The sequence below is a fragment of the Boleophthalmus pectinirostris genome, unplaced genomic scaffold, assembly GCF_026225935.1.
Source record: "Boleophthalmus pectinirostris isolate CB_2022bp ecotype Guang Dong unplaced genomic scaffold, ASM2622593v1 HiC_scaffold_9, whole genome shotgun sequence".
In the NCBI taxonomy this organism is placed as follows: domain Eukaryota; kingdom Metazoa; phylum Chordata; class Actinopteri; order Gobiiformes; family Gobiidae; genus Boleophthalmus; species Boleophthalmus pectinirostris.
The window spans coordinates 15,126,249-15,153,656 of NW_026571541.1; the positions used below are offsets into that span (position 1 = coordinate 15,126,249).

Consider the following 27,408-nt stretch of genomic DNA (forward strand, 5'->3'; position numbering starts at 1 on the left):
AAGACATTTACAGTAGTGGACATGAGGGTAAACAACAGGCTGATGATTACACAACCACAGAATGAGCTCCGAGTGAAGGGGTGAACTTGAGAGAGAGAGTGGCATAAGAAAACAAAGGCAGTATTGATCTTGGCTTTTAAAGGAGACAAGAGAGGGGTGGATAATCCCTCTCCCAGTGCACACTTTAATGGCCTCACTGCGGGGAATTTTGTTGTGTATCTCAGCAAGTAATCACTGTAGAGGATAAAATCTACAAACATTACGCACTGCTGTAAAACATTTATATTGGTTTCATCAATTTACTTTGGGATTATTTGGAGTCCCAGCTCGCTCGTTCATTTCCCTAGTATTTAGAAAAGGTCTAGAGTGGATTTGAAAGCTAAACATGTCAACGATCTTACAAATTAGATAGGATGTTTTTCTAAATCGTCACAGAATGAATTCTCCATTTCTTCAGTAATGCATTTTTTTTCTTTTGCAGTTTGATGAAGGAGGGAGTAGAGGTGCGTGGTGGCAGTAACCCCAGTTTGGTGTTGAATCCAGGCCGTTTTGACTTTGAGGTGTCTGATTGTTTCTTGCTGGGCTGTCCACTGGGCTTGGTGCTGGCCATGAGGAGGACTGTGCTGCCCAATGTCCAAGGTAAGACATGTGCTACCACAAGTGCCAAGACTAGGCCATTTCTGCAAATAGGTTCTTTTGACATATTTTCCTGTAGATCTGAAAGAGGGTTCCCACCCCCAGGCTGTATACTGGGCCCTCTGCTCCTGAGAGTTTACCCCATGGCCACTGTTTGGAGGATGGGCTGTTATTATGATTTTTTTTTGTACTGTAACAACAGAATGTAGCTGTATATAGAGCGGTTATCTAAAATGAATTGAAAGTTTTATAACTAGTTGTTAGTGTTCAACCAAAAAATTTAGTGAACAATTAAATATTGTAATAACAAAAGATAAAACTGATTCACTTTTTACATAAGAATTTTTGTTTTTCTTGGCAGTGAGCCAGCTTCGCCCTGCCTGCTCTCAGATCTTCAACTTGTTTTACCCTTCGGACCCCTCTGCCTCCAGACTGGAGCCCCTGTTGCAGCCCCTCTTTCACAGGTTACCCCCGTTTGCCGTGCCCCGCTACCAGCGCTACCCCCTCGGAGATGGTCGCACTATGCTCTTAGGTAAGAGCAAGAAATCTCTTCAAATCATTTGCCAGTCCAATTAAAGAGAGTAGTTCATTTTAAATAGTTCATGCATATAGGCTATATTAGACACATTAGTATAGTGTGAAATGAGCTGACGAGCAGGGAGAGACATTCAACAGGCTTGTTACGCTGCATGGGCACTGTGAACTAACCCCCAAGTCTTTGGATGCACAGCATTTTACTTTTTTTGGCCATGAAGACAAAAGAGATTTTGCAGTGCACTTTCTCGTAGAAGGACAGATGGAATGCAGTTCTTTTCCCCAAGTGTCCAAAGTTTAAATCCATTTGTGCTTACTCTAGTGTCCGAGCCCCACCTTTCGCTTTCCATCTGTCTGGTCCTTGCGCACAGGATGTGAGATAGTCATTGCCAGATAAGATGTTGTAGTCCCCCAAGAGGGCTGGCTGTACGGACGAGCGTTCTTTAATGAGCCTATGATTTATCTGAAGCATGTGTTAGCCCACTTTTGGGACACAGAGGCACACTCTAAACAGTAGTTATGACGCATCCACTGGTTCCTCTACCTTTTCTCTGCTCCTACCTCATTATCAGTAGGATAAGGAGTGTACACTAGTTTTAATAACAAGAATAGCATAGATGAACAAACCTGAAAACAAACCTGAACAAACCAAAATGCTGTCTGTTAAAAATTTTCATAAATGCTCTTGTCGATATATGTTTTCAAATAGTGATATTTTTCAGACGGTGACATACAACAACTGATTTCTTACTTGTGTTCTTTATTTCATAAATAAATAAATAAATACATGCATACATACAATAAACAAAAAGTGAAAAAATAGAAAAGATTTAAGATGCTCTGCAGCTTTAGTTTTAGATTTTTATCCAATTTTTGTTCTTTTAATGTTTTCATTTGGTAACTCCAATTATCAGCGTGTTGCCATGCTGATTAAGCTAAATGAAATAATTACATAGACACACTTGTTCTAATTGTGGTTAAATATATATTTGATGTAGTCATTTGCTAAATGAAAATCCCCTGGCAGGTGCTAAGACTCAAACAGAGAGTCCCACATGATGAAGAAACACAGCCATCCATTTGCTGCCCTGAATAATGATTATTAGTTATCCTAAGCTAACAGAGAACCAGCAAATGGGATTCGTGTGGCTAAAACTTTGTCATCAGCAGCTGTCAACAGCTGAGCTTATTATAAAGAATGTTGCCAATTTAGAAAGGAGGAAGCCACTTCCTATTGATTTCTAGTTATGACCCACTGGGAAATATGAGGACACAGGAGGAGTGGGGAACTGTAGCCCATTTTTTCCCCATCACATTAGTGACTTACATTAGTGTATTCCCAACATAGAGCTGGGCGATATGGACAAAAAAATTATCTATCTGTGTATTTGTGTACACTGGAGGATTTAGATTTTTAATTGAAGTCAGAAATTGTAAAAAAAAAAAATATATATATATATATATATATGTATATATATATATATATATATATATATATATATATATATATATATATATATATATATATATATATATATATATATATATATATATATATATATATATATATAAAATGTGTTTCTCACTTCCACGGTGGTAGGTCTCTCTCACCCTCATTCAGCTCGGGTCCTCTACCAGAGGCCTGGGAGCTTGAGAGTTCTGCGCAGTATCTTTGCTGTTCCCAGTACTGCACTTTTCTGGACTGAGATGTCCATTGTTTTTCCCAGTATCTGTTGAAGCCACTCTTCCAGTTTGGGGGTTACAGCCCCGAGTGCTCCGATCACCACAGGCACCACTGATGCCTTTACTTTCCAGGCTCTCTCCAGCTCTTCCTTGAGCCCCTGGTATTTCTCTAGCTTCTCGTGTTCCTTTTTCCTGATATTACCATCGCTTGGTATTGCGATGTCCACCAGCACGGCTCTGCTCTGTTTCTTATCCACCACCACTATGTCTGGTTGGTTCGCCATCACCATATATATATATATATATGTATATATATATATATATATATATATATACATACACACACACACACAGATAAAGTGATAGATAATGACAATTATTTAATTGCACAATAGCCCTGCTTTTTGATTTAGAAAGTCAGGAGTAACATACATAGAAGTATACAAAATCCTCAATCTCATGATTTGCATTTTTTCAAAATATCAATTACTAACAATACAAATAAATCTATATATTTATTATTTTGTTTATTTGTCCTTTCGACTGAACTGATTTTGCCTCATCATAACTTTTTTTTTCTTTGTGGTCTCTGTGCGGTGAATGTCCTATAAATTGTAAAGAAAAGGAGCTCAGGAGCTTATTAACAATAACAAACTGATACTGTGTGTGTCAGATTTGTGCGTTCTCATACCTATACCAGTGGATGTGCCATTAACATGATTCATCCTTGTAATTGTGAAAGTCTTCCAGGAATCTGCACTGATATCAGGACTCCTAGTGAGATGTTATTTTGCCATTATATTGCCTCTGTGTCAGATTCTGCAGTTCAATTGGTGCGCATCTGTCCTGAATATTGAGAAGCTAGTTTTGCGAATCCACTTTGACACCACAAGGTTACACATTATTCACTGCAGTCACATTTTAGATGACTTACTTTACTTGCTGTAGCCATACTGTGAGATGGGTTAAAATTCTGATCACTGTCTAGATTTAAATTCATATCCAATGCACAGCTCAAGAATATGTGAAATAAGATGTAAGGTTAAATTCCCCATGTACATTACGGACAGTACAACTGCTCCTCGGGGACTATTGGGGCTTACTGGCAAAATAAATTATTGTCATATTGTCAGTACATATATAATAAAGATGTAATTGTGAGCCAAATTGCCTCAAATTTAAGTCATCACAAAGTTGCTGAGTATGGTGTTGAGCTGTGTAGTTTGCTGACTGAAAATTTTATTTTGGTTCATTTGACAGAATTCAGCCTTTTTTGGACACTACCTGGACGACTGAGGGATTACACAGACAGTACAACTACTATTTCTCGAATGAAGGAGAACTCTCAAGCAGTGATTATAAGTGTCCCCAGAGAGTACATACACATCATGTACTGCACACAAATGCTCCTTTTATTGTTGAGAGATACGAGGGACTATTTTCCTCTCAGCCCAATGTGATTGAAATGTCCTCTGTGCAGCTCTGTGCATTAGTCAAGACTACTTTAGCCCCTAGTCAATCTGGAGGTATCGTTATAAAATGTATCTGACAAAGCCCTGGGATAACTTACAATTACATAACCAAATTTGAGTCATGAATTTGAAGGTACACTGTGCAACATGTCTGGAATGTTCCACAGGATGGCATTACACTTATTTGTCTCCCCTCACAGTAAAAAAAAATAAATAAAAAGTTTTTTAAGTCAACAAAAAAACAATGATACTGAGTAAATGCCAGACTAATATGTCTAATGCCATACTGGGACATTCTAGACAAGGCAACACCATCTCCATAGGGACAAGCAGATGGTGGACAATACATGAAAAGTTACACAATGCATGTTTAAAATGATCTTTCTCTTGATAGAAGCTCCAGCATTAGATGTACTTTGTCTTTCTATGTGAAAAATAATGTGTTATATTAAACTGAGCTGTTGCACATTTGTCTTTCATATGGTTGGATTATTGATGAAATATGTCTCCTCAAGGTTGTCTGTCTCAAGGAATAATAAGTAGATTCACTCCAGGGGAACTTCCGTACACTATTAGTTCTTCAATTCAATTAGTAGTTTTGACCTGGTTACATTTTATAGTAGTTTAGTCCAGTCCTGGTATATACATACTATAGTTTTAGACATGTTATTTTTGTAAAATGACCTGGTTTAGTGTAGGCTCAAAGGTGCACTGCGCAACTTTTTTGGTGGAGGGTACACCACCTGCTTGTCTCCGCGGGGATGTTATTGCTTCCATTGTTGTGACATTAAACATATACATCTAGCATTCATTCAACATACAGGTGTTTCTATTGCTCAAAAATACAACAACTCCTGTGAATAGGGACGACTCGCCACAGATCTGAATAATGATAAATAGGTTTAATCTATAGTGTGGAACACTCAGTGGACCATCCACTAGAAATGTTATGCAGTGCACTTTTAATTTCTATGTTGGTCATGACAGAGAAATAAATTAAATTTATGAATTCCTCTGTCATATCCTCTCTTTATATAAATGTTTTAATAACTGGGCTCAAATCATACTTGGAAAGTTATATCACTTCTGAGGCACTACTTTGAGGTACATTTATAGAACCAGTTTTATAGTTTTATGCAAAGGCTTTACTCAGCAGTTATATAATAGTCTGTTGTTAATCGTTGTATTTTTGATCTTGTGTCTGCATATTCTATGCTTATAGTAGACTTGCAAAAACCAATACAACTGGATTCTTATCTAAAAGTAGTAGTCCCTCACTAGCCTTCAGCTGCCTCTGCTCCCTTTGGCTTCATTGATATAGTCCAAAGCAAGTCAATACACAGCGAGAAGTGATCTTATTAGCCAAAACTACTATTGATTTAAAGACTACACTGGACCAGTTGTTGTCTCCTCAAAGCTTCTTTTCTCATGTTTCTGTCCTTCATTTTTCTGTTCCTTTCTTATTCACAGATGAAAGTATTCAAGGCCATTCAAATGTTTTCTTAAAAAGTGAACAAAGCCCGTCATCAGAGGGTAAGACTGAAAAAGAGGAGGAAGGAGGACGCAGACCCAGTGTGACCAGTGTGGGAAGTGAAACATCTGTCTATTCCATGAGCCAACTCGGAAACCTAATCAGCAACAGTGAGTGAAAACACTTTGTATTTAAGTAAGAGCTTGTTACCAAATATTATAATGTAATACAGTTAAAATCACATTGTGGGGAAGAGCAAAAATGCACACTGATTCTAACTAACATTTGATTATTCTATGGTAAATGGTCACATAGCACTTTTACATATTCAAGGCACTCAAAGCGCTTCACATCAAGGAACCACTCACCCATTCACACACACATTCATTAACAACAGTATTCATCTGTGGGAGCTGGAATCACACCAGCTGTGGGTCAATGGATCTGACCACTCACCATGTTTATGTTTCATGTTTATGTTGAGAGTGGGATTCAGACCGTCAACCTTCGGATCAGTGGATAAACGCTCTTCCAATTGAGACACTGTTGCCACTGATTTATGTCAGAAAGATAATACTCATACTTTAACTTAACTTTAAAGGTCTTTACAGGTCTTAAAAATGCAGTCATTGTTTGCAGTAGTCCAAACATATTCCTTATTCCTCTCTCTTTCAACACATCTTGAGCATCATAATTATTTACAGTAGTGAGTTCATGAGTGCTTCACATAACTTTTCAGAGACCAGAACAGACTTTTGCCATCACACCACTCAACAGCCAGAATGCTAACCGGATTTACTTCCTGGTTCGCGGACAATTATATCTCTTTATAATTATATGCAGACAACATACAGCCATTCTATTTTTAAGTGCTTTTATAAATAAATCTGTACTGGAGTAAAACTAATTTCACTCAATTACATAAGCAAAAATCCAATAGACACTTGAAGATCTTAAATCTCAATTAGGAAAGAGATTGTGATACACTAATCTTAAAGGAATCATTTAATATTCATGATCTGACTACTGACTACTAAATGTAACTGTAACCAATTACTACCCACAATTCTCTGTGTGCAGTTTCTAGTACGTGGTGGGGCTCCAAGCGGCTGGACTATGCTCTGTACTGCCCTGATGTTCTCACTGCCTTCCCCACAGTGGCTCTGCCTCATCTTTTCCATGCCTCCTACTGGGAATCCACTGATGTAGCAGCGTTTGTTCTCCGCCAGGTTAGCGGCTCAAAGAGGAAGACTGGGGGCGTTTTAAATTTCCCTGGGTGGGACTCAGGGACTCACTGTGTTTTAACAGTTATGAAAGACCAAGGCTAAAGCTACACAACATAAATATTAACTGACAGACAAAAAGGTCTGCAGTTGTTTTGCATATTGTGTAAAAAGTCAACTGTCTTATTAGTATGGTGCATGTCTATCCATATTATGTTTATTTCTAGAAGCATGATTTCAAATTAAAATACAAATTAAAGGAATAGTAGATTTCAACAGTGAAAACAAGTCAGAGGCATGTTCACACCTTTTTTCATAGTGTGGGGAACACCTTTTTGCTGAGGTGCACTGCTTAATCAAAACATGTGTTACAAAGTAAACCAGGATTCTGTTTTATAGAGGGAGAAGGGGGAGCTGTTATGTCTATATGTTAAACAAAAGAAAGGTTAATATAGCCACAATTGTTTGCCAAGTGCAAATATTCAAGGGACATGGCATTCAACCAGGTGAGGCATCCAGTTTCAATTTCCTCTTGTAGCATGATTGTTTTTTATTTTTAAAAATGTACATTCAGCAAAATTTTGTGTTTTAATCAAAATATTTTTTCACTGACACCTCACTGTAATTCAATGCATATTCTTCAGGTAGTGAGGCATTTCTTATAACTCTTTAAAACCATCTCTCTCTCAGATCTTAATTTGTGTCAGCTCTTGTCACAAAAGCTCTCCACCCCACTCGTGGTGTATGATTGAAACTTTATCATGGATTCAATTTAAAAGCTACTGTGAACCTTGCAATCTGTGCTGCTAGAGTAGTTCTTTGAGGACCAAGCTGGTGATCTGTGTATTTTTTATTGCAGCTCATGCGTTGTGACTGCGTGAAGACCCAGGAAGCAGACCATTTGGACTCAGCTCCTTTCTCTCCATCCAGTCCACGGGAAAAATGGCTCAGAAGGAGGACACATGTTAAATTGAGGGTACTTTTAATTTTTACTTTTTTTTTTTTCACTTTTCTAACAAGTTTTTTCCATGCCTACAAATCATAAGTGTTTTGCTCTTTTTGTCGTCTCATTTACAATATGAAGTGGATGGTTATGTTGAGCTGTGTGATTTTTTTTTTTTTTTTTCGAGTACTCCCACGCTTTCTCACGTAGCATAAACAGACACACAACAATTACTTGACTCTTCTGAGCTACACCAAGCAGAAAAATCAAGGCCATATTTCTATCTACAGAGCCAATTCTCCTTTTGTGTTTTTGAGTCAAGACATTAGCAACTGCTTGCTTTCAATGCAGTTATAAATAGAACTGTGTTACTAGAGCACCATGGAAACCTATTTCTATTTGAGGTCTGTCTCATTCCTTATAAAGACAAGTGTTTCTGATACATACTGTAAATGGTTGTGAGCTAAGGTCATGGTATTCAGTCTATGCACACAGTTTATCTTTATTTGAGCCATACTATTCAAAAAGGCTTGGGAACTTATCCTCACTTGACAGTTACTATATGTAATATTTACTCATATTTTAAATGTTTTTACATATAAATAACATACCATTAAACTGTAAATATACTACACTCTGGTGTTGTCCTATAACTGATGTTTTGTAAAATCACATCGAGCTTATGTCGACCACATTCAGGATCCATTTTGCCACATTAGCATATAGAGAGCTTTGCTAATGAAAGCAATACACAATTGTATTACAGTTCTAGAACTACAGACTGCATTAGAAATATTAATATTTTAACTCAAAATACTTTTCATTCATATTTGCAAAATTAAATGATTTTCTGCAAACTGTTTTAAAATATGATGTATTCTATTTTGTAGTTGCTCATAGGTGCCCAGGGCCAGGCATTATACGGTGTGTTGTATGTTTTTGCAGAACGTCACTGCCAACCACAGGGTGAATGATGTAATTGCCACAGAGGATGGGCCCCAGACGCTGGTGGGCCGCTTCATGTATGGCCCATTGGACATGGTCACTCTAACAGGAGAAAAGGTGACAACCATTATACCATTCAGCAGGACCTTAACATTTTGAGAAAGGTCAACATTAATGACTTGTTGCTGCCTCTCCCAGGTGGACATCTTCCTCATGACACAGCCACAGTCTGGCCGCTGGGTGCACTTTGACACAGAGGTGACTAATAGCAGTGGCAGAATCACATACACCATCCCCAAGAGCAAAAGGCTGAGTCTGGGTGTCTATCCAATTAAAATGGTGGTCAAGTAAGTGGCTATATGGTTTATACCTTAGGAATTATTAAAATTCAGTGTTAAGAGGCTTACTGACATGAGCTATTGTATTGTTCAAAGGTGTGTTTCAGCACGGTCTGCTTTCTCGTTCATGACGTTTTAAATGATGGCCATAGTTACGAGCTTCAGGCCTGGAGCACATAGAGTTCCAGGTTCATAACCCCGTATTTCTCTCCTCATTTCCCTAGGGGTGATCAGACGAGTGCAGAGGCCTACCTGACTGTGTTGCCAAGGGGTATGGAGTGTGTTGTCTTCAGTATTGATGGCTCATTTGCTGCCAGTGTGTCAATCATGGGCAGTGACCCTAAGGTCCGCCCCGGAGCTGTGGATGTTGTCAGGTAATAGTTACATAGTAACTGCTGTATCCTGTCTGTAAAGTGGTGAATATACCAATAAGGCTGCATTTTGACCCCTTGCTTTATATTGATGGAGATACTGTTTACCTGATATAACTACCTGCCTAATATGCAAAAAAAAAAAAAAAAAGCAAATTATTGTGCAATGTGTATTTGAACATCTTTTATCTTAATGTGCAATAATTTAAAAGCTATTTGAACTGCAGCACCCCATCTGTTAGATCAACAAAGTTAACTTTTGTCTCTTGCTGCTGTTGTCCTACTAACAGGCGCATTAATACAGAGATAATGTAATTTACATCACTTGCTACTGGTTATAATGTGGGACAGGTTTATGTGTGAGTCATATGCTTCCTTAAAGTCAGGCTTAACTGTTAAATACTTCCATTTGCATGCAGGCACTGGCAGGATCTAGGTTATCTGATCATCTACATCACAGGCCGCCCTGATATGCAGAAGCAGCGTGTGGTATCATGGCTGTCGCAGCACAATTTTCCTCATGGGATGATCTTCTTCTCTGAAGGCCTCGTTCATGACCCCCTGCGGCAAAAGACCATCTTTCTCAGAAACCTCATACAGGAGGTACATCAGCTTACACAGCACAAAACCTTGATCTGATTTTAGTATGAAGGCATAACCATATCCAGCTACTTGGAAATACACTTTTTCTCCATTACTTACAGACCAGCAGAGTTAAAACTTAAATCATGCTACATCCATAATAGAAATAGTGGCTTGTCAAACTCATGCCTCTGTTTATTGCCTTTATAAAAGTCTAAAACTGTTGAAAATTTCTTCTTCACAGTGTCACATTAAGATAAACTCTTCTTATGGATCGATGAAAGACATATCCGTTTACAACATGCTTGGCCTAAGTCCATCACAAATTTACATTGTTGGACGACCATCAAAGAAATACCAAAACCAGTGCCAGGTATACCAAAATCAGAGTTTCTGTTTTTTTTTTACGTTTTGTGTTTGATGATTTAATCTACTTGTCATGTGTCCAGTTCCTGAGTGAAGGTTATGCCGCTCACCTCTCTACCCTTCAGTTTGGGCATCGAGCCAGGCCCAAGAAATCCCCTTCAGTCCGCATGGTTCTTAGGAAAGGCTCTTTTGGACTCTCGGCTAAACCAGACTTTCTGTGTAAGCGGACCCATCTGCGTAGGACCATGTCCGTGCAGCAGCCAGACCCTCCCTGTGCAGCCAACCCCAAACCAGAACGGGCCCAGAGCCAGCCTGAATCAGACAAAGACCATGGGGGAGCAGGAGGAGCAGGTCCAGGAGGAGCAGGGGGGCACGGGGCCTGGGGACGAGCCTCTATGCACCGAGGAGACACCACTCCATAAGCATGACAGAGAGGGGCAAACAGCAGAGGCATACACTCCTGTGCAACTAAGAGATCCAGGGACAAGGTGAGATAGTGAGCATTGTTGGGCTACGTGGAGTTAAGTGAATTAAGGAGATTTCAATTCACACATTGATTATTTGTTTTAAGTATTATTATGTTTTGTCTTTATGTTCCTAAAAATTTATTAGAAATTATTTTTCTTCCTAAGCACTATGCAACAAAGACTGCAGTCTAAAGGCTAATTGAATCATGTATGATGAGTGTCCTTTATAGTACTGTTAAGAGCCACATGTAGGATGCTTTTATATCCTTTCTTTTTCCCTCTGGCTGTTGAGATTAAAATCGGACATTTAAAACATGATCTGCCCAGTGTGTTTAAGAATTAGTCATACCTGTACAGACAATGAGCTCTGTGCCTTTTGGACTACTCAAGTAATTATTTGTGAGTTTATCAATGTGTGTCAGCTGCTACATAGCTCTTTAAAGATTTTAAACAATCATTGACCCTTGAACCTCCTCTGTGTAAATAATTGAACAAGTGGACAGTAGGACAACATGCCATTTCACTTTGAGATTTATAAAATAGTTGAAGGCACAGAAAGACTAATTCACTTTTCTCATTTTGTTAGTTTAGCATTTCTGCCAGTGACAGCTCTCATTATTTCAAGAAATTTGTGTTTCTGTTGTACAAAAATATAAGAATGTATACCACTTTATTTACTTAATGATGTACATTTATTGAATTGGATTTGAAAAGCAACACTATCTGAACCTGTGGACCAGCAGTGAGAGAGAGGTAGCAGGTGGTCCCTTTGATGCACCATTGTATTTAGCATGTTCAAATACAAACACAGGCACAGTGCAGGACTATGGAAACACTGGGACTGTATCTTGAAGCTGTTCACATGTGGGCTGGGCTCTGTGGCACCTCCGCATTCGCCTGTCCCTTGCTCTTCCCCTCCCCCTCTCCTCCCTCCATCCCTCCTTCCTTTCCTCCTTTCCTCCTTCCCTCCTCTTCTGAGCAGTCAGGCAGAACATGGCTCCTGACTCAGTCCAGGGTGCTGCTGGTTGAACACGGATCCGCCCGAGGTCATATTCTCTTTATGGAAGGATGGTCTGCTCTAACTGAGGCTCATGCTCCAGAACCAATGATATGTGTGGAATTTATTGTATTTACGTTTTGATGAACAAAAAGTTATAAAGCTGTTGTTTAGGATAACAAGTTTACAGATATATATATGTGTGTACACAAAATGTAAAAAGGTGACATTATTGCTGTATCTGTTAGAATGTGTGTTGTGTGGCTTTAGAATAGTGTACAGTAAAATGTTAAGTGATGATACCAGGATGTTGTGGCATCCATTTCTCAAATCTGCACTGAATCTTATTGAGTCTAAATTGCAAACTGTTTTGTGCACTTGAATTAAGTGTTTCTGTGGCTCTCTGTCCAGACTTATTTTTCTATGATGAAATATTGTAAATAGAAATATTTTGAGTAATGTCATTATTCCCATTTATCCTGGTTAACCTGGTAGATTATGCCTTATGTATATTTCTGCTGATGTGTTTATGGCCAAAGTTTTGAGTTTACAGTTTATTTATGACTAAGTGTCTTTGAATGTGTTATGCAAGAGACGATTGAATGGAGTTAATTGAATTTATTTTTATTTATTTATTTTTGTAAATATTTAACCATGGAAATACAATAGAAGACCAGTTCTTGATTGCTTGAATGTAAAGTATTTTTATTTGGATGGAAGTCACTTAAGGTTACAGAGGGTTTGTAAACATGCGCATCAAGGACTAAGACATGGACTGCTTTTCTACACCTTGTGTGTTCAGTAATTAGATCTTTGATTACTGTGACTATGCTCCCTGTAGTGCGGCCTCTGTAATTGTAAAGCACCAATTAGACTTACCTGATACCTGTTTAGTATAATAGTATTATGGTTAGCAGGGTCTAATGACTTAAACAGTCCTCGTCCCATTCATAATTTCAACCTCACACTAAACAATTGGACTCAGTGAATGTCAGGAATGTGTGTACTGCACTCACACAAAGGCAAACAGTGATCTAATGGTTCACCTGCACTTGTGTAATGCATGGCATTATTTTTCATCATATGCAGTAACATAAATTATAATATTTGTATCTATTCTAATTATTAAGAACATTATTGTTCTAAAGTGGGCATATAGCCCAGTGTTTAAAGTTAAAACTGTGGTTGGAAATATATATTTTCAATTGTACTGTTTTGCATAAATACAATATACATCTAGAGTAAAATAAGCAAGATTTACACTATTGGATGTTGACTTTTCTGACATTTATTAACACCGCCTTAACTGAATATTTATATGTTGTTTTTGAATGCTTCCTGTACAAGGCACTGACCTTGAGACCAACATCTTTCTTTTAATTTGTGTTTTGTACAGTTAATCTGTGCTGTACATATGGTGTTACTTGACATGTCTGACATGACTGAAAAAAATAAACAGACAAGCTGCACTTTCTCCATGTGTGACCTTACTCTGTGACCCATATAATGCTCATCTGTATTCACTGCATCCTCATTACTGTAACACCAATGCACACAACCTTTCTGCTTACATGCTGATGACTGAGCACTTTTACAATTTAAAACAATGATTTCAAAGTTCACAGTTGAGTTTACTTGTTTATGATCAATAGTTGCCCAAGTATGTTTCACATTTCTTCCCTCTGACTTTGTGTGAAATATACAAAATCAATGTAAAACTGTTTCCATAGTAGTATCTTAACCCTTTTCTGTATGCTAATCAAGGAGTTCCCTTATCATTATTCCCAAACAGAGACCTGAGTGGCATTTTTCATGTGATCTGGCAGGTGATATCTGAATGCCGGCATACCAAAGAGGAATGCATTACACTTAGATTAAGGGAACATGAACTTGAGGATCATTTTTATGTAGTCATCCTGAAAATATACACTGAAAGGAACCACTTGATTAAAAACCTTGATCAAAAGACTAAGTTGATTTCAAATAGTTTGTCAATTATTGTTGCAGTTTGCTTGATGATTCACATAGAATTCTGGTTGAAAAAATGAAGAGAAGTAGTCAGGAAAAAACAACAGCAACTACCTACGTGCCTACATGCGTGATGTGTGACGGATGAAGGACTGGAAGTGCAGAGTAGCAGATTTTTGTCTTACTTTTGTGGCACCAAGACAGTGGTGGCAACAGTTGTGCATCATTAAAGAATAATGCAGTATGCATTATAACTATTAGTGGTATTCTATCGTAACACTGACAATGGGACAAAACTCTGAAATAATTATGATTTATTAGATTGTATATGGACATTTCATTATCAGAAAGAAAAAACACATCTCCAGTATCCTCAAAAGGTAATACAATCCTAAAATTATATTAAAGCAATCCCATGAAATGTGGGCTTCTTGCAGAAGGTGAGCAGACCTCCCCAGTAACACATTAAAGCAGTTTGGGTTGGATTTTTCAGTGCAACAGTTTACCAGAAGTATCAATATTTAACTATGCCAAATACAGAGTGTGAATTTGGATTAGATTTTTGTCAGATTAAAAAAAATAAAAATTCAACCAACAAAATGGTTTAAATCAAATTATATACCAATGCATTATAAATCAGTAGTTATTTTCAGTGTAAGAAAATACATTTAACTTACTACCACATTGTGGTGGACTGTTCTTAAAACTAAAAGAGCACAGCACAATACTATTACTATAATACTACTAATGATACTACTGTATTATTGTTCAGTATGAATATGTAAATCAACCAGTAATGGCAGAATGAGGTTTATAGCACTGACAGGATGTGACACTAAGCTGCAGCGTGTTCAAGAAAACAAAAAGTGACAGATACAAATGAGTAGCTCTGCTCACATGATGGTGCCTCTCAATTCTGATTGGTGCAAAGTCTAAACCCCGAAGGCTTTGATCTGTCATACAAAATTCCCCTCAAGATGCCCATACCTCCTTGTCAATGCCCAATCTAGTCTGATCTCAGCAAGGCTGTGCCTGGTTATTACTTGGATGTAAGACCACTGGGAATGCCTGGTGCCACAGCGGACAACAGTGGCTCTAGAGTCTAGAACAAACTGTAGTTGTGGACTTAGGCCAGACACTTCACCCACCTTGCCTTGCATAATTGTGCCATGTAGGTACTGCATCAATGATTGGTGGTGGTCAGAAGCACTGATGGTACAGATTGGCGGGCTTGCTCCAATCAGTCTGCCCAATGAAAGAACATAAAGAATTTATAGCATTGTACACAAAGAGAACATAGTATACGCAACAATATGCAATGAAATTGACAGGCATCTTTTCCTTTTTATAAGACTGATTTTATTTTAGGATTTTATGTATAGACTGCATTTAGAACACACTGAAAATATCAGAAATAGCAGAAAGATAATCATGTAGTGTATGTTTCCATCCATGCCCGATAGGAGCTATCTCCCTCCAGCAGATGAGCAGCTCTGCTTTATATTCAGAGGAGGAACAGCTGAGCACGTTTTGAGACTGGGGCACAGACGGGTAAAAATGACTGTTTAGTAGATCGTATTTTAGTGCTTTACATGACTAGTGGAAATTTTTATTTGTCAACAATTGGTTAAAATGTGCATTTATCAAATGTAATAAACATAATTTACCCTTCACCTGTCTGCCATCATGTTCACAAGCAGCCACGGATACTCAGTATGCTGCCCACAGAGCCTGCCATTACCCACATAAACATTTACTCAGTGAAATACATCTAGGGTACAAAACTAAATGGTAAAGGTTATACACTGCAGCTTTTCTGAGAAAATTATATATGAAACCAATTTGATAAAACATCATCAGTGTGAGGTTAACACATTTTCAGTCTGCTCTTTTTGCTTGGTTGTCCTAAAGCTATAAAATAACATAACCTACTTTCATCCAACATCTCCAATACATCTTACATCAAACTTAATAATTAAACAGGGATACACCAAAAAACTGTTAGTTTTGCAGAAATATTTCAAACTTTATTCAAATTGTCTGACTGGGTTCTAAAAACACAGATTAATATGTTACATTTTACCTCTGAAATGGCTGACTCATTGACATTTCTGTCTAAAAGTACAGGTGCTGGGATAGAGCATCGTGCACACATGGAGACATTCAACAGTGACCGGCTCTTCTGCTGCCCATGGCTGCGCCACAGAGTACCCGTGGCCTACAGAGATGAGCTTTACCATATCCTCAGGATGACTGTGCCAGTGGTAAGACGCATAGCATCATTTACACTGGACATACAAGAATACAGAGCTTGGACTAAGACAAAACACCCTGCAAACTGAATCATTTATGGAGTAGAGGCCTATAAAGTCATGGTGCCTTCCTTGTTCAAAGTAAACAGGAGTTTTGTCATTCTAGTTGATTACTCGAATTCTTGGATACCTGCTCCCCTTTGTGAATACTATATTCTGTGGACGTTTGGGAAATAATGTCATGGCTGGCTATGGTCTGGCTTGTGCTGTAAGTAATTACATGTCACATTTACATAAATTGTAAGCTATATTGTACATAAAGAATAAAAGCAATTAAATAATATTGATTGATTAATAATATCATGTTTTTAGGCCATTAATATAACAACAGCTTCAACAGGGTTTGGTCTGGCAGTGGCCTGTGATACGCTGGTGTCTCAGGTTTGTCACATATATAACATGTAGCCCACAATACTATGTGAGTGCATTTCTCACACTAAAGCCCTTGTGTCTCTGGACTAGACTTTTGGGGGTAAGAACCTGTTGCGTGTTGGAGTGATTCTGCAGAGGGGCATTCTCATCCTGATGCTCTTCTGTCTGCCCTGCTGGGCCCTGCTCATCAACGCAGAGGCCATCCTCCTCTGTCTGGGACAGGAACCCGAGGTTGCCAGGTAACTCACCTCCTGGCAACAACAACATTAGAGCGATCACCCTGTGTACTTGATGCACAGAACATTTTAATACTGCCTTATACACATTTAACATTTCTGTACATTTCTCTGGTTCCAGAATAGCCCAGACCTATATGACAGCCTTTATTCCAGCAGTGCCAGTAAGTGCAGACTCCTGCATGATCCCCAATTCTAGGCTTTAACTGAGCACTGTCTATTTTTGTTTTTAGGCCATGTTTCTCCAGCAGCTGCAGGTCTCCTATTTACAGAACCAGGTGCACCACTTTCCCAAAAATCTTTAACAAACAATTAACTAAATAACTGGATAAAACCATTTTCACGTAGTTTAAGCTTAAACTTAAGTGTAATTTATCATGGTAATATTTGTTGCTCTGTACAGTATATTAACACTTAATATTTTAACTTCTTTACAGGTTATTATCCTGCCTCAGATGTTCACAGCTGTTGCTGCAAACATAGCCAGTGCACTAACAAACTACATTCTTGTGTTTTGGCTGGAACTGGGCATCAGGTGAGCGAACAATGAAATATACCGTTGGAGACATGACCTAATATTTAGGCCTCTCTGTCCACAGTGGTTCTGCAGCAGCCAACACCATGTGTCATTTCTATTCCTGTGGGTTCCTCTTTATTTATATTCGGTGGAAGAAAGTACACACTGAGACATGGGGAGGTGAGACCCTTGCAGACTCTGCTTCATGCATGACCGTCCTTTTATTTATTTATCACAAATAATCATATGGCTCCCCCTACAGGTTGGTCTATGGAGGCACTGCAGGAGTGGGGTTCTTTTATGAAACTGGCCATTGCAAGTACAGTGATGAAGTGTGCAGAGTGGTGGGTTTATGAGTTTGGAGGGTTCTTTGCAGGTATCAGACATGCAAATATGGGACAGCTGCATTATTTCTATTATTTTAATTTTCCATCTTCCATTTAGGAATGGTGAGTGAAAATGACCTGGCTGCCCAACATGGAGTCATAATGATAGCGTTCATTACATACATGGTAAATTTAGTTTTTACTGAAGATAACTGAAACTGCAACATGAGTATAACTTTACACGAGTCTTTCCAGTTTCCTATGGGAATCCAAGCAGCCACCTGTGCTCGAGTAGGCAATGCACTGGGAGCAGGGAACACTTCTAGAGCCAAACTAACTGTGAAAGTCTCCTTTGGACTCGCAGGTCGGCTATAATTACTGTTAATTCTAGTTATAAAGCAACCTAAGGCTATTATCCTCATCCACTTTTGCAGTTAGCTTTGCCATAGTTGAAGGTACTGTGCTGGCCTCTACTAAACATGTGATTGGATACATTTTTACCAATGATGAGTAAGTATCAATAAATGCAGTTTTCATGTTACTATTATATTGTGTACATCATGTTTATTCATCTGTACAAACCCTTCAGAAAAATAGTAAGCCTGATCTCATATTTGATGAGTGCCTACTGTTTCCTACAGATTTTTGATGGCATTGTGGTAAGTTTTGTTGCAGTTTTAGTTTTGCTGCACATGGTGTGATGATGTGGGGAATTCTCTATTGATTAATTGCTGTCCATAGTGTGTGTGCACAGGCATCTTTGTGGGCACAGGGAAACAGATGATCCCAGCTGTGGCTAACCTCATTGGATACTATGCCATTGGACTCTCAATGGGAATAGTACTCATGTTTGTAGCAAAACTACAGACGTTAGGTAATGTATACTATAGTACATTACCATTTTTATTTAGTAGATAAAATCATTTCTCAGTAAATCATTGGCAGAAAAGTATTATAATGTATCTTTTTCTACATAGGGTTTTGGCTGGGACTGTTAATTTGTGTTTGTATACAATCCACCTTCTATGTCATCATCATCATCTTTAAGCTGAACTGGAAGACAATAACAGATGAGGTACCCTTTTGTTTCAAACATTATCTTAATTAAGTTATGACTTTAGTCTTTGCCCTGTTCGACTTTACAGTTGCAAATATTTTATCATGTTGTTACAGGCGGTAAAACGGGCACGCAAAACAACTCACCTGGCCCTATTAAATGAAAAAATTGTATTAGAAACTACGAGTAATGACAATGCTGTACAGACGTCTAGAACTGTTAATGTAAGTAGCATATTATGTTTTATATTATTAGTTTGTTTGCAGGTTTTAAAGGACATGAATATTTTATGTTGCTAAATGTTAGAGCTGAGTTACTGAGTTACAGAGTTACAGGCAGTTTGAAAATACAAGATCAGGAATGTGTGTTCAAATAATGTTATCATGTGGTTTTGTGTTGCATTAATAAATCATTTGTGTTGTTTTCTCTCCTAGACAGCAGATGGCTACAAAGCTACATACCTAGAAGGTGATGAGGCAGTGAAACCAATAGGTCATCAGGGGAAAGGTGCTCTGTCCCCCGGTCAGCTGCTGCTCAGACGTGGCCTCGTGGCTCTGGGGGCTGTGGCTATTCTGGCTCTGGGTGTGTCTGTGCACTTCCTGGTACCTCTTCCTGAATCACACTCCTTACAGATTAACTCCACTTTGAACCAAGTCAACACAACTGACCCCTCCACACTGTTGTTTCCAATCCAACAACAGTGAAGTAAATACTGTGATTATGAATATGATTAAGTTAAAAATTTAACCCTTATCCTATGCCACTGTGAGTTCAAAATAACAAATGAAAAATTGTTGAATTTGCTAAATGCTATTCAAACAGTTTCCTATGTGCTGCAAAAAGAAACTTACAAGCATAAATCCTCTTAATACAACATAACAAAAATAATAATTTGTTATTTCAGTGTAATGTAATAATATTCATATTTCATTGTCAGTATTTGTATATCTTGATAAATTATGTATGTTTAGTTTTTTTATGTACTTTTGTACAATTCGGGCTTTTTGTGTAACAATAAATAACAGAAGAACTGTTTCTGTATGATTTGATTGTGAGGTCATGTTTTCTTACAACGGTTTTATTTTTCTTTTGAAGAAAAAAATGACATCAAAACATGGATCACCCGAAAGGCCTGCTTTCATTGAACTGGTCTCTCACACTCTTTGTTGTTTTGGCTGCTTTCCAAAGCAGCTGTGACTACATCCTATTACCACAACTATCCCTACAAGTGCTTAAACTGATATTAGAAAACAGACTTATCTTTCCTGCAGACCATTGCTGGTGTCTTTTGCAGTGAACATGGAGCAGTCTTTGTGCCATAGGATTGCATTGGTCTATAGAGAGGAGCTGACCCATATCATTACAATGACGGGGCCACTGGTAAGGATACTGCCTATAGGAAAAACATTTTCAGTGAGCTGAACTGCACTTATTAATGATTTAATGAATGAAATTTATGGTAGCTGGTTTCTCGAATCTTCAACTATCTTCTGCCGTTTGTGATGACCATGTTCTGTGGGCGTCTGGGTAATGAGGTAATGGCTGGATATGGCCTGGCTTGTGCGGTATGTACATACAATAATGCGTGTAATGTGTGTATTTACTATAAATGGCCTAGACCTTTTAAACATTATGTTATTATAAAAAGTAATTGTGCTGTATTTCAAATAACAATTCAATTCAAAGTGCTACTGATATTTAGATTCACATTTATAGATTTAAGTTTTCTTTTTTCTTGTAGACAATCAATGTTACTACAGGAGCAACAGGATTTGGTCTAGCAATGGCTTGTGATACACTGGTGTCTCAGGTTTGGACATATATATTACAGTGTAACATGCATTTGATTCTTTCCTGACATATTTGCGATTTCCAAGACTTTTGGGGGTAAGAACCTGTTGCGTGTTGGAGTGATTCTGCAGAGGGGCATTCTCATCCTGATGCTCTTCTGTCTGCCCTGCTGGGCCCTGCTCATCAACGCAGAGGCCATCCTCCTCTGTCTGGGACAGGACCCCGGGGTTGCCAGGTAACAAGGCCCTCTCAGAAGAACAAATAAATTAATTTATAAATAAATAAAAGAGAGATTAATTTTAATGGTTCTCAACACTGTATCTTGCTTTCAAAATGTAACTGCATAAGGGTCACTATAGTTATTATGATTCTAATCTATCCAGTCTCCTGCATTGAGTACAATACAAAGTGGTGTAATGGGAAAACCTGATAGTGGTTGTCAGAAAAAGAATGTCTGTGTGGGGTTTCTTGTTGCAGAATAGCACAGCTGTATATAACATACTACCTCCCAGCTGTACCCGTAAGTATTGTATCCAAATGAATGTATTTTTGTATCAGATTACTGAATTGATATGCAATAGAAAATTCATGTGGCATGCCAATAATTTTGGTTTATTTTCATTTTGATTGACTTTTGTCCCACTTGTCTTTGCTCCTCAGGCAATGTTTCTCCACCAACTTCAAGTGTCCTACCTGCAGAACCAGGTACAGAATCTCAGAACATGTCATTTGTAAAGAGTTCCTTTGTCAAAGTCTGTTAAACAGACAAGTTTGATATGAAATTACTTGTAAGTTTTAGTAGTTAGTGTTTTTGTTGTATACAGGGTATAACACTGCCTCAACTATATACTGCACTGATGGCAAATATTGCTAATGTTGGAACTAACTATATCCTCCTGTACTGGCTGGGTCTGGGGGTAAGGTGAGAATTCAAGAAAGTTAAGATAGATCTTATACACTTCTTGATGTTGAATATACTTATACATACTATACATGTGTGTCTGCAGTGGGTCTGCGGTGTCCAACACTCTGTCTCAGATTTACATATGTGTTTTTCTATTTGCTTATATTCGATGGAAAAAGCTTTATGCAGCAACATGGGATGGTAAGTATTCAATCATGATCAGAATTCTCTGACAATGTTTTGCCTTACTGTCTGGCTCCACCTACAGGTTGGTCTGTGGAATCACTGCATGAGTGGGGCTCCTACATGAAACTGGCCATTCCCACTACAATGATGAAGTGTTTTGAGTGGTGGGTTTATGAAATAGGAGGATTTCTTGCAGGTACTTCCTTATACATGAATTTTTATGAAATAAATTAAATAAAAATACTCATAATGCAATGTTTAGGAATGTTGAGTGAGCATGAACTGGCTGCCCAACATGCAGTTATGATGGTGACATTAATAACATACATGGTACAGCATTATTTCATTATTATTGTTATTATTATATTATTGCTGCTTATCAATTGTAATCTTTTTTAAATACAAATTTCTAGTTCCCTTTGGGTATTCAAGCTGCAGCCTGTGCTCGAGTGGGAAATGCTCTCGGAGCAGGAGACACTTCTAGGGCTATTCTCACCTGTAAAATCTCTCTCACACTTGCAGGTTGGCCTGAGACTTTTAGACATTTTGGTGACTGCATAATGTACTTACTTTAATTTATTTCAATTACAGCTAGCGTTGCCTTGATGGAGGGCATTGTACTTGGTTCTGCTAAAAATGTCTTTGGCTACATCTTTACCTCTGACAAGTAAGTGTATGTTCAACCCAAGTTAAGATGATCACATTTTGGGGGTGCTCCTGGCACAGATGATTTAGTGGTAACTTAGAAACAGAGGATCAGAATTATCATCGCAGTTGACACTGTTAATCTGTATTTTGGAGACTCTTTCTCCAATCTATTAAACATTTTTACTATGAGTATGTTTTGTGTCTTTCAGAAAGATTATCGATCTGGTCGCTCATTTGATGAATGTGTACTGTTTTTTACAGTTCTTTGATGGTCTGGTGGTAAGTGCTCGACTTTTCCCTTTGCATATAATATAATGAATACACTGATGAATAACTAGTGAACACTGAAAACTGTTTTGCAGTGTGTCTGCACAGGCATCTTTGTGGGTTCGGGGAAACAGATGATCCCAGCTGTGGCTAACCTCATTGGATACTATGGCATTGGACTCTCCCTCAGTGTGACATTTATATTTGTGGCAAAAATGAGGATTTTTGGTGAGTTAAGTATTCACACTAAGCATTACACACAAGATAGAAGTGGTGACAAACCTTGTTTACCCTCCACAGGTTATTGGTTAGGTCTGTTAATTTGTGTGATTGTGCAGTCCACCTTCTTTATTGTTGTAATTTTCAAGTTAAACTGGAAGAGAATGACAGAGGAGGTAAATTAAGAAGTTCTAGTATGACTGCAATAAGAGTGCATGTACTGTGTATAAAATATGTTTTTTTTTATTTTAGGCTTTAAAACGAGCCCATAAGAACAATGACACAGGCCTACCACAAACTGTGGGTTTGTTACAGTGCTTGATGTAATATAATATTTTATGTAATATCTACAACATATGTGTAGTATCTTGTGTCTTTCTATTACAGATGCCTGATTCCCACACAACTGATTGTGCTGACAGACAGAGAGCAGGGTCAGGAGGTCGACTGTCCTCATCTCAGCTCATCGTCCGAAGAGGAATCACTGTTTTATCTGTTGCTGGACTTTTTGCTCTAGGAATAACCATCCATTTGATTGTGCCTTTGCCAGAAGCATATAATAGTTCTTTATACTGGCCCAATAGTACACATTACTCTAGTAATTTTTCAGCTCTAGTCATTCAAAATGATACAAAAAGATAATTACATTTCATCTGATTTGCATCATAATTTTGGATGATATAACGGTGTTACATTTAGTGTGTTTCTTCAGTCAGAACCTTGATGACATACCAATAATCCTCTTGTTTGATACAAACAGACACATAACTACTAGGATTAATGCCTTAATTACTCCAACAATTAACACGATAACTCATAAATCATGTTATCAAATTTTGGACTAATAGATTTGTAGTGATTCCCACAGCCAGGATGAAGAGCATGCCTGCCAGGGCCAGGCCTCTGCGCAGCATCAGAGCTGTGTGTGAAAGCTCATCTGCTGCTGAAGGCCCAGTGTGGACCAGCTCCAGGAGGTCTGACTGCTCTACTGCTGCACCATCACTCTGCACAACTGGAAAACATTATGTTACATATATAATAAAGCCAATGTCATAGGCAATGAAAGAAGTTACCATCTCTTTTCCTGCCTGGGCCAGAGGCCAGTACGCACTGTACTCTTATTGTAGCATATTGTTGTTACACACCAATTCACAATACAATAAGTGGTCATTTCACACATGACTGCCCTTACAATTACAGATATTGTTAATATCTGACTCATGACCTAATATGGCTTGACTGCATACATAAAATTTTATTTAAAGAAAACATTAGTTATACCTTCAGAGTTTTCACTGACTCCAGCTCGAATCTTGGCCTGCAAGACAATGCTCAAAATATATGAAACACATATATAAAAAAACTGCTATAATAATGTACAATTAATACCTCTGCTGTTGCCTTTTCCCAACTCATTCGAACAATGTAGACAATCATGAATGAACATTGTAGAAACAAGCAGATAAACAAACCTATCCAAAGACCTGCACAACACATTCGCACACATTTGAGCACGCAAGCTTACACTGGGCTATATAGCAGCAACCAGAGGTTGCATGACTCACTTTTAGCACGACATGCATGAAAAAGGCCAAACAACCTAGAACACAGAAACAAGTCCATAGTAAATCTTACCTTTTATTCCTAGTTTGGCTGCGAACATGAGGGGCACTCCAATGGGAAACCCAATCCCATAATAGCCCAAAAAGTAGCACACAGCACCAATTCTTTGTTTACCTGCTCCTCGGATAATACTCCCACAAGCAACCTGGTCATTTAAGCAAGAAAACAAATCACATATGATGGGAAATTTTTACTTTACTCTTAAAAGACCCAGGTACTTACTGAGGTTGCATCTAGGAGAATAAATGGAGCATAAAAGGACATAACATCAGAAACAAGTTCCCTAATTTGTCTGCAAGAAAAAAAAGGTGAAAAAAGAAGAATTTTGATTGTAATAATTATGTAATAGTAATTAAGATAAGATAGACCTTATTTTTCCCACAATGAGGAAATTGCAATGCAAAGGTCAAGAACAACAGCAAAATGCAATCAAAATCAAGATTATAAAAATTATATTTACAGTAGGCAACACTTTGCCAGCATAGTGAAGTTATAAAGATACAAAACTTTGCGCAATAAGACTTGGTGGCTATGAACAGGGCAGCATATGGACAAGAATAAATAGCAGTTAAAGTGACTTATATTATTTGTACAGTAAATGGCTATGATTATCTGACTATAATTATTTGTCCATATGCTGTACTGTAGTTATTTATTTCATAATTACCTCATCAAGACAATACACTCTGTAACTTCTAAAAAATTTAATTATCGAATATACCCACTCATCATATGTAAAAACATAGGAGATGTGATCCTTGAGGCCTCCTATAAGCATGGCCAAGCAGACAGACACTGATCCTGTGGAAAAAAATATGCCACCCTTCACTTAATGTTACTCTAGCATCTAAGTTGCTAGATCAACCATTTAACTTTTAACAAGTATTCAGTGATGTTCACTATTGCATTTTACTTAAGCCTTACCTGCACAGAACATTGTCACTTTAGTGCATAACTTTGCTTGGTCTGTATTTCCTGCTCCCAGCGCATTTCCAACTCTTACGCTCCCAGCCACACTAAATCCCATGGGAAACTAGAAACCATATGGAAATGAATGTAATTTTGCTAATTTGTAAACACTGTAAAAATCATATTTGTACAATCACCATGTATGCAATATTAGCCAGCTGGTAAACAACTGATTGAGCTCCTAACTCCACTTCACTTATTAGACCTAAATAAAAGAGTTTGGCTTAATCTGATATTGTTCAATGCTATTTCATAATTAAACTATAAAGTGGGAAGAAACCTGCTAAAAAGATTCCAATCTCATATGTCCACCATTCAACACACAGCATGACCATACTGGGGATGGCTAAGTGAAGGTATGAACTCCAATGCTTTAAGCAATCTCTGGACCAGCCTGGGTACAAAAACATTCAAATTAAGGCTGCAAAATATTGAATACATTTAACCATGCAGTGTGCTATTAGATTGAGCTTACCTCCCCATGTTGCCTTATGGAGACCTTTGTAGACAATGTAGACCCATAGAAGTCCAACCATAACAAACTCAGACAGACAACTAGCTACAGCTGAGCCTCTAAAAAGGTAAAGAGGTATTAGAAGGAATGTAACAGTGATCAGTGGTATAGCCATCTGGTTAATTTCATACTCACATCAATCCCAGATTCAGAACAAAGATGACAATATAATTGATGAGAGCATTAAGGATATTGGCCACAAAACCAGTGATAACTTGAGGCCATATGATTCCCTAAAATTAAACAGTAAAGTAGTATTTTAGTGTTATTTCATGTCTGTGCTTTCCATTTATAAACCAAAAACTATATCAAACATTGGCCAATTATTTAATATTCAAGAAGAATAGAATTAGGCCTACCTGGTTTTGTAGATATCTTGTTTGAAGGGAAAACATAAATGTTGCCTAAAAGGACACCCACACGTGAATCTTGAATCACTACTTTTTAAATGTAAAAAACAGTAGGCTATTCACTTACAGGAAGGGCTGGCATGAAGATCTTCACATACATTTGAGCCAACCTGAAAAGTGAGGAACAAGGACAAAATCAGGGCACTAGTCATAGTGTAGTTGTGCAAAATGAAATTAAAAAACAGGGGGGGAAAAATCATACCTGGCTACCTCAGGTTCCTGCCTCGCTGCCAGCAGGATGGGCTCAGTATTAATTAGAATAGCCCAGCAGGGAAAACATGCCAGTAATAGAATGAGTATGGCCTGTTGAAGAATTACCCCAATTCTGAAGTGATTTCCACCTCCAAAAGTCTATATCCAGACACACAATATAAAAACACTGCCATACATTTATCAACATTTATAATTGAAAAGATCAGATAGGCCTAAACCTGTGAAATCAGAGTATCACATGCTGAGGACAAACCAACTCCTATTGATATACCTGTAACATTAATTACCTGTTGAGGAAGAATAAAGTTACATAATGTTGCAAATATTATTATCGTAATGGCAAAATCAGCCTACTTACTGATATGGCCAAAGACACCGCTGCCAACTCTACTCTGCCCAGGTGACCACAGAAAATGGTACTCACAAAATTCACAAAAAATACCATAATTTGGGACAGGAACTACACAGAAATAAAACATTAAAGACAAACATTAGGGTACTGTCATGAAATCAAAGTCCTATCTCAGATCTTGGCATAGGCGACTTACCACAGGTACCGACATTTTAAACAATTCGCCTATTTCGGTTTTAAAACCATTAGGAAAAATACCGCGAATACGAGTTATTAAGCAGCAGTCCCTCCAGTAACTGGATGATGAGATTTGAGCCATGTTTGCTGTGATTTTGATGTTCAATCTCACGCCGCAACATGTCGCGTGTTAACAGAGCCTTGTGTGTGTGTGTGTGTGTGTGTGTGTGTGTGTGTGTGTGTGTGTGTGTGTGTGTGTGTGTGTGTGTGTGTGTGTGTGTGTGTGTGTGTGTGTGTGTGTGTGTGTGTGTGTGTGTGT

General features: G+C 38.1%; 5 protein-coding genes across 5 annotated transcripts in view; 4 read left to right on the forward strand and 1 right to left on the reverse strand.

Moving 5' to 3' along the window:
* The window catches only part of LOC110163639 (membrane-associated phosphatidylinositol transfer protein 3), a 72,948-nt gene extending 63,245 nt beyond the window's left edge, over positions 1 to 9,703 (forward strand). The window contains exons 9-16 of the mRNA XM_055147973.1: positions 482 to 639; positions 998 to 1,168; positions 5,796 to 5,966; positions 6,877 to 7,025; positions 7,879 to 7,995; positions 8,908 to 9,024; positions 9,106 to 9,254; positions 9,470 to 9,703. Coding sequence (XP_055003948.1) covers positions 482 to 639; positions 998 to 1,168; positions 5,796 to 5,966; positions 6,877 to 7,025; positions 7,879 to 7,995; positions 8,908 to 9,024; positions 9,106 to 9,254; positions 9,470 to 9,623 — 1,186 coding nt within the window. The 3' untranslated portion in view covers positions 9,624 to 9,703. The remainder of the gene's footprint in view (positions 1 to 481; positions 640 to 997; positions 1,169 to 5,795; positions 5,967 to 6,876; positions 7,026 to 7,878; positions 7,996 to 8,907; positions 9,025 to 9,105; positions 9,255 to 9,469) is intronic.
* Positions 9,704 to 10,986, forward strand: LOC129407270 (membrane-associated phosphatidylinositol transfer protein 3-like). The gene is made up of 3 exons (XM_055147878.1): positions 9,704 to 10,219; positions 10,443 to 10,571; positions 10,648 to 10,986. Exons 1-3 carry the CDS (start codon positions 10,088 to 10,090, stop codon positions 10,984 to 10,986), a joined length of 600 nt encoding a protein of 199 aa, XP_055003853.1. The 5' UTR covers positions 9,704 to 10,087.
* On the forward strand, positions 10,962 to 19,811 carry LOC110163742 (multidrug and toxin extrusion protein 1-like). Its single transcript, XM_020928752.2, has 18 exons — positions 10,962 to 11,052; positions 16,124 to 16,260; positions 16,415 to 16,516; positions 16,621 to 16,689; positions 16,771 to 16,919; positions 17,038 to 17,080; positions 17,150 to 17,194; positions 17,354 to 17,451; positions 17,516 to 17,613; positions 17,696 to 17,809; positions 17,878 to 17,945; positions 18,015 to 18,123; positions 18,194 to 18,269; positions 18,349 to 18,418; positions 18,501 to 18,633; positions 18,737 to 18,834; positions 18,933 to 19,040; positions 19,251 to 19,811. Exons 2-18 carry the CDS (start codon positions 16,150 to 16,152, stop codon positions 19,518 to 19,520), a joined length of 1,761 nt encoding a protein of 586 aa, XP_020784411.2. The 5' UTR covers positions 10,962 to 11,052; positions 16,124 to 16,149; the 3' UTR covers positions 19,521 to 19,811.
* A 304-nt stretch (positions 19,812 to 20,115) lies between these two features.
* On the forward strand, positions 20,116 to 23,473 carry LOC110163741 (multidrug and toxin extrusion protein 1-like). The gene is made up of 17 exons (XM_055147879.1): positions 20,116 to 20,196; positions 20,280 to 20,381; positions 20,558 to 20,626; positions 20,694 to 20,842; positions 21,085 to 21,127; positions 21,268 to 21,312; positions 21,432 to 21,529; positions 21,615 to 21,712; positions 21,780 to 21,893; positions 21,960 to 22,027; positions 22,111 to 22,219; positions 22,289 to 22,364; positions 22,555 to 22,624; positions 22,708 to 22,840; positions 22,913 to 23,007; positions 23,084 to 23,131; positions 23,219 to 23,473. The coding sequence occupies exons 1-17, from the start codon at positions 20,116 to 20,118 to the stop codon at positions 23,471 to 23,473; spliced, it is 1,653 nt and encodes a 550-aa protein (XP_055003854.1).
* On the reverse strand, positions 23,053 to 27,284 carry slc47a3 (solute carrier family 47 member 3). The gene is made up of 17 exons (XM_020928604.2): positions 27,109 to 27,284; positions 26,919 to 27,020; positions 26,779 to 26,847; positions 26,550 to 26,698; positions 26,415 to 26,457; positions 26,297 to 26,341; positions 26,073 to 26,170; positions 25,899 to 25,996; positions 25,704 to 25,817; positions 25,561 to 25,628; positions 25,379 to 25,487; positions 25,180 to 25,255; positions 24,677 to 24,746; positions 24,467 to 24,599; positions 24,221 to 24,315; positions 24,113 to 24,149; positions 23,053 to 23,843 (listed from the first exon to the last, which is right to left on the reverse strand). The coding sequence occupies exons 1-17, from the start codon at positions 27,229 to 27,231 to the stop codon at positions 23,653 to 23,655; spliced, it is 1,620 nt and encodes a 539-aa protein (XP_020784263.1). The 5' UTR covers positions 27,232 to 27,284; the 3' UTR covers positions 23,053 to 23,652.
* Between the last annotated feature and the right edge of the window lie 124 nt (positions 27,285 to 27,408).

Bases quoted from the DNA above. Each gene is read 5' to 3' on its own strand.
- LOC129407270 (XM_055147878.1), top strand. From the start codon at position 10,088: ATGCAGAAGCAGCGTGTGGTATCATGGCTGTCGCAGCACAATTTTCCT. The intron at 10,220-10,442 runs GTACATCAGCTT...TCTTCTTCACAG, and splicing joins TCAGAAACCTCATACAGGAG to TGTCACATTAAGATAAACTC. The intron at 10,572-10,647 runs GTATACCAAAAT...TCATGTGTCCAG, and splicing joins AATACCAAAACCAGTGCCAG to TTCCTGAGTGAAGGTTATGC.
- slc47a3 (XM_020928604.2), bottom strand. From the start codon at position 27,231: ATGGCTCAAATCTCATCATCCAGTTACTGGAGGGACTGCTGCTTAATA. The intron at 26,458-26,549 runs GTATGATTTTTC...CTCACTTTTCAG, and splicing joins CAGGAACCTGAGGTAGCCAG to GTTGGCTCAAATGTATGTGA. The intron at 24,150-24,220 runs GTATTAATTGTA...ATTGTCTTGCAG, and splicing joins GGGAAAAGGCAACAGCAGAG to GCCAAGATTCGAGCTGGAGT.
- LOC110163741 (XM_055147879.1), top strand. From the start codon at position 20,116: ATGGAGCAGTCTTTGTGCCATAGGATTGCATTGGTCTATAGAGAGGAG. The intron at 21,713-21,779 runs GTAAGTATTCAA...CTCCACCTACAG, and splicing joins TTATGCAGCAACATGGGATG to GTTGGTCTGTGGAATCACTG. The intron at 23,132-23,218 runs GTGGGTTTGTTA...TTTCTATTACAG, and splicing joins ACACAGGCCTACCACAAACT to ATGCCTGATTCCCACACAAC.
- LOC110163742 (XM_020928752.2), top strand. From the start codon at position 16,150: ATGGAGACATTCAACAGTGACCGGCTCTTCTGCTGCCCATGGCTGCGC. The intron at 18,419-18,500 runs GTAAGTTTTGTT...TGCTGTCCATAG, and splicing joins AGATTTTTGATGGCATTGTG to TGTGTGTGCACAGGCATCTT. The intron at 19,041-19,250 runs GTAAGTAGCATA...TTTCTCTCCTAG, and splicing joins AGACGTCTAGAACTGTTAAT to ACAGCAGATGGCTACAAAGC.